Genomic DNA, 11,965 nt, shown 5'->3' on the forward strand with positions numbered 1-11,965 from the left:
ACACCTGTGACTGACTGAGTCACAGGTGCACCAAAGGTCACTCAGGGGGCAGCTGAGTCACATTAGAGTGAGAAGTGAGAAAGCTGCAGTGTGGAAGGAAAAATCAGAACATGATTTGTAAACTGCCATCACTCTTTCATTTTCAAGCCAACCTACACATATCTTATATCAAAACGTTCAGCTAACCCTGCTGTCACTAAAAATGTTCACGAATGCCAGTAGTGTACCGCGCTCCAATATATTCTACCTTATGTGATATAATGAATTCATAAGTGTACCACCGATAATCAAATAATTACATCAATTAATTATACTTAAATATATGATTTGTGTAAATATATAAAATAAATTAATTTATCAATGTGAAAAAACAAAAACTATGAATGAAAAATATAAATAAAAAATATTTGCAGTGGGAATGACAGTTCCTTCTGTATAAATGAGATGGTGTTATTATTCAGTCTGGATAAAAATAAAATAAAATTAAAATTAAAAAAATAAATAAAATAAAATTAAAATAAAAATAAAATTAAAATAAATAAAAAATATTTGCAGTGGGAATGACAGTTCCTTCTGTATAAATGAGATGGTATTATTATTCAGTCTGGATAAAAATAAAAATTAAATTAAAATTAAATTAAAATTAAAAATAAAATAAAAATTAAAATAAAAATAAAATTAAATTAAAAAAAAAAATTAAAATAAAAATAAAATTAACATAAAATAAAAATAAAATTAAAAAAAAAATAAAAATAAAATTAAAATTAACATAAAATTAAAATAAAAATAAAAATTAAATAAAAAATAAAATTAAATTAAAATTAACATAAAATTAAAATTAACATAAAATTAAAATTAACATAAAATTAAAATTAACATAAAATTAAAATAAAAATAAAATTAAAATAAAATAAAAATAAAATTAAAATTAACATAAAATTAACATAAAATTAAAATAAAAATAAAATTAAAAATAAAATTAAATAAAATAAAAATTAAAATTAAAATAAAAAAAAAATTAAAATAAAAATAAATAATTGATATCCCGGATAAGACACTATGTTTCTTTTCTTTAATATTTAATTAATACTAATTTTAGCACGCAATTGAACTTGGCAAGTTTAAAAAGCCTGTTTAGAACAGGCATGCTGACATTCCTCTCAGAGTGAGTTGTCATAGCAACCCAGCTGTCTCAGCACAGTTAGCCTACTCCGCCCTCTCCAGGTGCAGCAACCAAAGGTCACTCAAGAGGCAGATGACTCACGAGGCTGGACTGTGAGCTTCAAAATACAAGCTGAAATGCATTTCTCACTATAAGGCTTGCAATGTGCACTGCTTACATTTCATCAATCATTTGGTAAAGGTTGCGGCAAGAACACTTTACACAATTTCCCCAGAAATTGTAGATTGTCTAGTTCTTATTCTTATTATAGCCATATTTGCCACGCTAACTCCTCCCACAGTTTTTACACTACAAAGACAAGTAATATATCAAAACGTGCAGATTGTTCCCGATCGGATTGCTATTACTTTGTGGAACGTTTCGCCGAATCGTTCAAGAAATATCGCGGTTTTTGTGGCGAAATTTTCCCATAGGAATGAATGGTGCATCTAGAGTGGCAGCAGAGCACAGCTACAGGGTGGAAGGAAAAATCAGAACATGATTTGTAAACTGCCATCACTCTGTCATTTTCAAGCCCACCTACACATATCTTATATCAAAACGTTCAGCTAACCCTGCTGTCACTAAAAATGTTCACGGCTAGGACATACTCCTGATAGTTTTCACAATATGACCATTTGTTTGCAACTCACCCCTCCCATTGACTTTCATTGAAACTCCACTCTAGACACCTGAAATGTTAAGGGACGTTTTTAAACTGCGACTGTGCCTTCATTTTTTATCTTTCAGAGACATACTATACATCAAAATTTAGCCCTGCTTCTTGTGATTATCACAATATAAGGCTCTATGCTGTAGCATTTATACCTTTAAAACTACAAGTGTTTGAAGATGGCAATCGCCAGTGAAGTTGGCAAGGTTAAACAGTGTGTTTAGAACAGTCCTGCTAACATTCCTGACTGAGTGAGTTGCTATAGCAACCAAACATGACTCACACACAGCTGAGTCATTGAGGCTAACTGTGAGCTCCAAAATACAAGCTGAAATCCATTTCTCCCTCTGTCAGGCTTGCTATGTGCACTGCTTACATTTCATCAATCACTTGGTAAGGGTTGCTTGCAAGAACACTTTACACAATTTCCCCATATGTTATTTAGTAGCGCAGGAGGCCCTTATTGTGTTTTTTCTATATTCCTCCCACTGGCATCAACAATGATGCATTATTCCTCCCACTGACACCAACAATGGTGCACTATTCCTCCCACTGACACCAACAATGGTGCACTATTCCTCCCACTGACACCAACAATGGTGCACTATTCCTCCCACTGACACAAACGATGGCGTACTATTCCTCCCACTGATACCAACGATGGGACACTGTTCCTTCCTATGATGGGGCACGATTCCTCCCACTGACACCAACAATGGGGCACTATTCCTAACATTTTTAACAACAAAGAGGCACTATTATTCCCCCTAATATAATGATGGGACACTGTTTCTTTTATTGACAACAATGATGGGGTACTATTCCTTCTACTGACACCAACAATGGGGCACTATTCCACCCACTGACACCAATGATGGGGCACTATTCGTTCCATTGATACCAGCAAAGGGGCCTCATTACTCCCCCTAATACCAATGATGGGGCTTTGTTTACTTCCACGGACGCCAGGGCACACTTTTCTCCCGCCCGCTACAGTCAGGCCCCCATAGAGTTTGAAAGACCGTAATATGGCCCTTTGTTTAGAAAGTTTGGAAACCTGATCTAAAGTCTATGCTGTACTTTTCTGTAGGCTTATTTATTTTGACAGTTTGCTTAATTTATTTTGTATTGTTTTAGGCAAAATACAAGTGACAACAAAACTGCCAGAGGAAACCATTGGTCTATTAAGAGCAGTAACCCATCCTTCACTTCATCGTGACTTTTCAACTATAACAGATTAGCATTGCTATTTTGTATTGTATGTGTAAAACTATGATGGATTTTGCTGTTTTAAATCTGATCTTCCCATAACGTTTAAAATGAAGCCTTAAAAATAAATAAAAAAATCAAGAGCCAGCATACCCACCCAGGGCCACTGTTTTTCATTTGTGCACATATTTTATGTGGATTGTTGTTCCATTGCATAAAACCGCTTTATGACCAGCAATCAGGTGTTTTGGGGCACTGAGGGCTTGTTCACACCAGGTGTGATGTGGGAGCGCATGCAAAATTACACGTTTTCCCACATTGCATGCTGCCCCCTGTCAGATGTGTGGGGGTGCCATTAAGAATTAATGGCACCTCCAAGAGTCTGCAAACACGCATGTACCATGCGGTTTGGTACTTCATGCTTTTAAAAATCATGTCTGCACTATTTTTGCTAGTTTTACATGCATAGGACAGCCCATCGAAATTAAAGCAGTATTAAACCAAATATCAAAAATGTCATATATTGCAGCCTACCAATCATTAGATCTGGTGGTTGCATTTTTTTTTTCTTTAGGCTTTTCCCCCTCTTTTCACCTATTGATCTGGCCAGTAACACACTTTCTATATTAGGGAGCCTACATTCTGAATGAAGGAGCAACGGAGACATCTTTGGACAGCAGCAATGTCAGTCTATGGAAGGGCTAGCGTTAGTGTATCTATATCTGCTAGTGCATCTAACAATTTGAAGTAAAACTCCAGCCAACACTCTTTAAGCAGGTACAAATGTTTGGGATAAAGGTTTTACATAAAAGCTGACCATTGTAAGCAGGGTGGATTTGATTTAAATCACTAGTCAGTAAGGCTTGATGTAAATCCTAGTTTTCTACATAAAGACTAATTCTTGCTGGTATAACTTTAATATGCAAGTAGATGAAGATTTTTAGAATAACAACTTTTCATATTAGTTTTTTTATCCCCAGTTTAATAGGTTAATCATTCATATTTGGACAACTTTTCTGTTGTACTTAGGAAGGAGAAAAATAGTCATTACCTTAATAATAACAATTTAAATAGATTTATTCAACTGAAACAATAACATTCCAGCATATGTGATTTGCTTAAACAAACATCCATGTTTGTTACCGAATTTGGCTAAACAAAATATATATATTTTAAGAAACTTAGACTGTCAGCCCCTTCCTCCTCACACTTAGTTTCACTTTCTTCTTGTGCAGATCTATTCCACTCCAAACAATCAGAAAAATATTGTTTCTATTCTATTCACTGAACTTCTTGAAACTTAGCACTGAAGGGGTTGATTCTGTATTCATAGGTTTGTAGAAGTTAGGATGAAGGTCTTTTTCTTAACTCTGTTCATGTTATAACATTTTTGCTGTGAAGAAGAGGGATGTGATCTCCGCTGAGTCAAATTCAGTTTTGAGAACTGCAAAAGTAAACCGATCATCTGTGATAATATCTTGTAGGCAGAGAAACTGCCCAATAATCTTACAAAAACCTCTGGAAGAGCATGACATTGTGAATGGCTTCATGGAATTTATTTACCAAAAAAATTAAACATATACAGCCTTATTCTACATAATTAAAAAACTAATCTTTATTTCATGATGGAATAACCTTTGAATGGTAATATATTTTATTTTAAAAAAATCCGATTTAAATAAAAAAAATCCAATTTTTTTTTTTTTTTTTTTTAAATAATTGATTTTTATCCACCCTGATTGTAAGCACCCCTGTCAATAATAAATGGTTTGTCTAAACCCTCTAACTGCTACATCTGCAGGACAGCCTGTTCTGTTAAAAACAGACTTACTAGCTGGATCACCAGGTGAAAATCAAAAGTCTAAAAAAGTAAACTAATGCAGCCACCACGTCCGTAAATTGCAATATAATGTTTGCTTTTGTGTTAAATACTGCTTTAATACTGCCCTAAATGTGCCGCGTGGGAACATACAAAAATGTGCACGCTTGGACGTACCTTACTGTGTGAATGAACCCTTAATGTATACGCAGGTCAGGTATTATCAATGTCATCTGTAGGAATCTCCATGTGGTCTCTAAACAAAAGATAAAAGCTGACATGGCATAACCATTGCATAGGAAGGTACAGTGGGGTTTTAATCAATTCAGTTGTTATAAAGGCCAAAAAGGCTAACCAGCCCACAGATACACTGAGACAAACCAGGTATTTTGGCAAATACAAAAGTCATCAGATTTTAGCCTAGACCAAAAGATGTGAGGCATCCAAATGAGCACATAATAAGAATAACAAATAAATGTTTAAATATACACGCAATTCTGCATTCTGCACTCTTGCTGCTGTAAAATTCTCACAATCGCACCTTGATTCTGACAGATTGTATTTGGATGAGACACGTAAAACTAACATTGGATGGAATTGGGAGTACATGGCCTTCATTTTAAAATGAGTAATTAGTGTTCACAGAACACCAGATTCCCTGTAAAAAGGGGAAATAAGCAATTGCTGATGCCATACAGATCTGCTTAGATGGGTAACCTAAATGGTAGGCAAGTGTACTGTGTTCCCTGGAGCCATTTGAAGGCTGTATTTTTACTTTTGACTGTACTCCAGAGTATTTGTGGCATGTATAAACTGAAATGTTATTGTGAGGCCAGGTGGGAAGCAATTGTTCATATTCTTTAAGTTTTCAAAAAGGTGTACAATAAATTTCTCTGAGCAATAATATGTACGTGTTTTTTTTCATGGAATATGTTGAGATTAAAAAAATTAACACTGTAAAAACTGTAATGATATTGTAAATTTATAATATGAATAAATAAACTAACCAGAAGAACAAGCCAAAGTTTTTTCGTTTCGCATCTGGAGTTAAGATGCCATGCATGGACAGGCTGCAATTTCTGAGCCTTTCAGTGGGTATATTGCATCTTGAAAAAGAGTGTTGTTTTGTTTTAAATTGAAAAGAGAAAAATTGTACAGATTTGCAGCACATATTTGAATCCTTCATTGGATAGGCCACATTTTATGAGGGAGAGAGCATGCAGATTAATTTTCTATTTTCAGTTTTAGTGTCTTTTTGGAGACAAGATGGAAAATGTTAGTTTTGCACCACAGCTATTGGGCCTATATGGAAAGGCCACATTTGTGCACCACAACGTTTATACCAGTTTGGACAAGCTGCAATATACAGTACAGGTGAAACTCAAAAAATTAGAATATCGTGCAAAAGTTCATTTATTTCAGTATAGATATAGACTCATTACATGCAAAGCAAGATAGTTCAAGCTGTGATTTGTCATAATTGTGATGATTATGGTTTACAGCTCATGAAAACCCCAAATCCACAATCTCAGAAAATTAGAATATTGTGAAAAGGTGCAATATTCTCGGCTCAAAGTGTCCCACTCTAATCAGCTAATTAAGCCATAACACCTGCAAAGGGTTCCTGAGCCTTTAAATGGTCTCTCAGTCTGGTTCAGTAGGAATCACAATCATGGGAAAGACTGCTGACCTGACAGTTGTGCAGAAAACCATCATTGATACCCTCCATAAGGAGGGAAAGCCTCAAAAGGTAATTGCAAAAGAAGTTGGATGTTCCCAAAATGCTGTATCAAAGCACATTAATAGGAAGTTATGTGGAAGGGAAAAGTGTAGAAGAAAAAGGTGCACAAGCAGCAGGGATGATCGCAGCCTGGAGAGGATTGTCAGGAAAAGGCCATTCAGAAGTGTTGGGGACTTTCACAAGGAGTGGACTGAGGCTGGAGTCAGTGCATCAAGAGCCACCATACACAGACGGATCCTGGACATGGGCTTTAAATGTCGTATTCCTCTTGAACAACAAACTACGTCAGAAGCATCTTACCTGGGCTGAAGAAAGACAGACCTAGTCTGTTGCTCAGTGGTCCAAAGTCCTCTTTTCTGAGGAGGGCAATATTTGCATCTCATTTAGAAACAAAGGACCCAGAGTATGGAGGAAGAATAGAGAGGCCAAGGACCCAGAGAATGGAGGAAGAATGGAGAGGCACACACAGTCTGTGTTGATTTGGGGAGCCATGTCATCTGCTGGTGTTGGTCCACTGTGCTTCATTAAGTCCAGGGTCAACGCAGCTGTCTACCAGGAGATTTTGGAGCACTTCATGCTTCCTTCCGCAGACGAGCTTTATGGGGATGCTGACTTCATTTTCCAGCAGGACTTGTCACCTGCCCACACTGCCAAAAGCACCAAAACCTGGTTCAATGACCGTGGGATTACTGTGCAAACTCGCCTCACCTGAACCCCATAGAGAATTTATGGGGCATTGCCAAGAGAAAGATGAGAGACATGAGTCCGAAGAATGAAGAAGAGCTGGAGGCTGCTATTGAAGCATCCTGGTCTTCCATAACACCTCAGCAGTTCCACAGGCTGATGGCTTCCATGCCACGCCGCATTGAGGCAGTAATTGCTGCAAAAGGGGCCCAAACCAAGTACTGAGTACATATGCATGCTTCTACTTTTCAGAGGTGCGATATTGTTCTATGTACAATCCTTATTTTATTGATTGCATGTAATATTCTCATTTTCTGAGATTGTGGATTTGGGGTTTTCATGAGCTGTAAGCCATAATCATCACAATGATGACAAATCACAGCTTGAACTATCTTGCTTTGCATGTAATGAGTCTATCTCATACATTAGTTTCACCTTTTAAGTTGCATTACTGAAATAAATGAACTTTTGCACGATATTCTAATTTTTTGAGTTTCACCTGTATGTAAGATTACAATAAAAGTAAATAAGTAGACTGAAATAACAATTAGGATTTTTTTTTTCCCAGAGAGATGAGGAAAAATACAGATTTCCAGCATAGCTTTAATACTCTTTTGGACAGGCTAATAGTTTTGAGGAAGGGCACAGATTGCATCTGGAAAGGGAAAAGAAAATTGGTAACATTTTTCTATATAAAATTTTAAATAATCAGAGCACGCATTTTAGGTATTTTTGGATTGTTCACAATTTGAGGAATTGAGCAGGCAATTTACATCTAGACATGACATTTTTTTATTTTAAACAAAGTATACAGAATTGCATGTCCTGATTTAAAGCCTATTACAGTAGGCACTATTTCTGAGAGAAAAAAAAATGAGCAGATTTCAAATATGAAATTAGACTACTTTTTTTTGGAGACACAATATACAATTTATACCGATTTGATGTAGCGAATGTCGACATCCTGCCTTTCTTTTATCTTGCCTATGAGGTTATCCTAGCCAGATCTACTACAGGAGCTGCAGAGGTGAACCATGCATCCCTCCATCCATCCATCCATCCTGTAGAGGTGAACCACGCATTCATCCACCTACCCATCTATCCATTCATCCGTTCACCCATCATGCTGATTCTTTTCTTTACATTGCTGCTTTACTAAAGACACTGTATTCTTGTGGACTTCTTGATACCGCACATCGTAGATGAGCGCTGCATGTACTGTGTATGTAGTAAACATCTTTGTTTTTGCAGGTGCTTTATAACATTTTACTAGATTTGATGCACAGAATTGCATCTTTTTAATGGTAATTTCAGAAGCAAAGAATATGCATATTTTAGCCCCCCCCAAAAAATTTTAATTATCCTTTTTCTAGGAGCCTGTATAAAAATTTTAAAGGTTTACACAGAATCCCATCCTTCTTAAAGATGTTTTATTTGTAGCAGAGAGAAGTCCTATTTTAGCCCAAAATTTTGCAAATATACTATTATTTTTTCTGACAATGTAAAATTGCTAAAGATTTACTTCAAAAAGCCTGATTTTCATAGGAGGCAATGCAATAAGGCATGAGCAGGTAGACTCCTTTAACTGCAAAAAAAAAAAAAAAAATTATATTCTCCTTGTGACAAATGAGAAAACAATGTACAAATCATCAGAAATATTTTAATAATGAGATATACATGTAGACTGCAAGTTTTAAAAGTAGAGATTGAGAACAGATGACTTCTATTTAAGGAAACCCTGTTTGCCCACACTACTTAAAACCATATTTATCCAAAAAAGTTGAGGATCACGTCCTCAATACAAAATCAATACAACTAGCATGATATAACCTGCATCAAAGCCAAAACAACTGCCATCTGAGGAACTGCATGCAAAAATATTAAAGGTTGTCCAAGTTTAATAATGAAGAACTGTAATATGCAACACAAACAATCGGCAATGCAGCATTTACCCAGCAAAATAAAAAAAAAAATTATCTCTGGCGAACAGCATTGAAGAAGAAATTAGGTTTTGGGCACTACTACTGCCAAAACACATTACCTAATACAAATATTCATGAAGAGCACAGGATGTACCTTGGCAAGAAATGTTACATTTTGTAACTAGAGTTGCAGAAACAGTGTGCCAAATTAAAAGTGCCATTACAACAGACTACAGCTATAAACCAGTATGAGATCAGAATCGTGGCAGGCCTACAACAGGGGCTGTGGATGGTCAGTGTCAGGCCAGAAGCGGTAGAGAACTCATGGGGGAAGGAGAGGGTGGCAGGAGGGGATTTAATATTTCAGGACAAGAAAGGAGAAAGCTTAGGCTGTGCAATAAAACTATGTTCTGTGCCAGAATCCAAAACTAATCTGAATCTGTAGCTTGGGCTTGGTAATGGTGGCAGGACTAAAGCAGTAGTAAATTGCACCAGCCTCATGGCAGTAGCTCCTCCTACAGCCCTCTCCTCTTGTTGGCACTGAGGAGTTCTCTCTGGCATTCTCAGGTGAGTACTAGTTGTTCTTCCATTAGTGAGCGCTACAGAATACACACTTCTGAGTCCTGCACCCTCTGCAACATGTATTCCTGAACCCTGCACTCTGCACGATATGCACTACTGAACCCTGTACTCTATGCATTATACCCTAGTGAACCTTGTGCTTTGGTAAATTGCTTTTTTTGTAATGCATCATGAGATATTCAGCTTCAGCTGGGCTATTCCCATCAAATATCCTGAAAGTTCAGATTGATTCTGAACCTGGGAACTGGCAAACCAAACCCAGAGCTCAATGCTATTGGCTGCCTGTCTCACTTTTGGGGGAGTGTTTATCCACCCAGCTCTCATTAATTAAACATACTTTTTTTTTTTTTTTTTAATCAGAAATAACATTTATTGAGGTACGTCCATTAACTTCCCTAGCAGTCTGATTATGTCCATATTTCTGTGCTCAAAGCGGTACCTTTTTTTTGCATGGAAATACGTATTTTTTTTTATTGTAGGCCTGTAATTTTTAGGAATAACTCACTCAAATCTGTCCGAACAAGAGTCTAGTAAACATCCCGGGTATGATAAAATTTGAAACACAAAATCATAAATTATAATTTAATAAATCATAAATATATAAAAATAAATTGAATTCAATAATATCAAACCAAAAACACTGAAATTTGAAATCTAGCGCCAAGTTCGCACATCACTGAGCAAAGTCGCAAAATCACTTTCAGTGTCTGATGACAAATTTCCCCCACAAATCATCACTCAATTCTGCAAGTGGTTCTGATTTACTATCGCTGTTCTCTAGCCGGTCTAAAACCACTTTTGACATAAAGGGACGCTTTTGGGACGCCATGGACATTTCCAGGCAGAAAGAACAGTAAAAATGCAGGCAGGGCACAGGACAAAGCACTCGGGACAAAATGTATGTGAAATGCTTTGATACAGGAATGTTATACTATGTGATTTTAGTGAATGTCACTTTTTGTCATTTTCAAATTTCCTGCCGTTCCGTCCCCCGTACGTCCCAATGCTCGCAGGGGACAGAACCCAGATGACAGATGCCGGCATCCGCTGGATTACATTGCCGGGGACACTGCAGGAGGGGCATCATGGGAGCGAAGGACAAGGTAAGTGATCGAGGGATCCCAGAGCAGCGCCGCATGGTAAGCCAGAATGTAGCTCGGGGTTACCGCTTGTGGTACTGGAACTTTACCCCGAGCTACACTCGGGAATACCTCCAGGGAGGTTAAACATACATGAGTGCGGAGACAAATTAAAGCAATAAAGTGCATTCCAAGGCATTAAGGTAACGCAGATATATAAGAAAACTGGAACAATAGGTCAAAACGTTTGGGTTCAAATAAGGGGACCACTTGTCCACTGCTGCTGTATATCACTAGTAGAAGTGTAGAATGTAAGCCAAAAAGAACTGTGGTAGGGAGTCAAAATTCACCTCACCTAGAGGTATATCTTGCAGAACAATGATGACCCAGGACTTGGTGAGATGGAGTGTCCGCTCACCTGCGTCCCTGGACGGAGAAGAGACGCAAGTCCTCTGAGTGTTCCTGGACTGGCTGGGGATTGCGTTTCTCTGGAAGTGACGTAACTGGGACGGGAGCGGAAGTAGAGCCCTAGGAGTGAGGCACAAGCTTGGCTGGTAACCACGACAATGCATTTCGCACGCATGTGCTTGCTTTAATAAAGCACATGCGCGCAAAACACGTCGTTGCCAGCCAAGCTTGCACCTCACTCCCTGGGCTCTACATCCGTCCCTGTCCCGGTTGCAGTGACGTCACTTCCAGAGTGACACGATCGCCAATCCAGGAACACTCAGGACTAGCGTCTCTTCCCGTTCCGGGGACGCAGGTGAGCGGACACTCCATCTCACAAAGTCCTGGGTCATCATTGTTCTCCAAGTTAGAGGCACTCATTCTTCTACAACTTTTAATCATGTGAACAATAAAGATATACCTCTAGGTGAGGTGAATTTTGACTCCCTAGCGCTGACTTTTGGGCTTACATAAAGAAAACAATACCCTTAAGCAATTAAATCAACGACCGGTCCATAACTAAGTCAATAGGTGCAAGGCCTGGAACTGCCAACCAGTCTTCCCTTAGTTTGTTAAATTTTCCTGGACAGCCTCTGTGTTGAAAAATAATTTTCTCTTAAGAGTATCACCCACATACGCAACCAATT

General features: G+C 37.6%; 1 protein-coding gene across 1 annotated transcript in view; it reads left to right on the forward strand.

Moving 5' to 3' along the window:
• The window catches only part of TERT (telomerase reverse transcriptase), a 192,456-nt gene extending 186,575 nt beyond the window's left edge, over positions 1 to 5,881 (forward strand). Inside the window, exon 16 of the mRNA XM_089655257.1 lies at positions 2,973 to 5,881. Within this exon, the coding sequence (XP_089511383.1) occupies positions 2,973 to 3,076 (104 nt within the window). The 3' untranslated portion in view covers positions 3,077 to 5,881. The remainder of the gene's footprint in view (positions 1 to 2,972) is intronic.
• The last annotated feature ends 6,084 nt before the right edge of the window (positions 5,882 to 11,965 follow it).

Source organism: Staurois parvus, unplaced genomic scaffold (genome assembly GCF_062004578.1).
Source record: "Staurois parvus isolate SC_StPar_1 unplaced genomic scaffold, SC_StPar_1.0 ptg000829l, whole genome shotgun sequence".
Taxonomy (NCBI): domain Eukaryota; kingdom Metazoa; phylum Chordata; class Amphibia; order Anura; family Ranidae; genus Staurois; species Staurois parvus.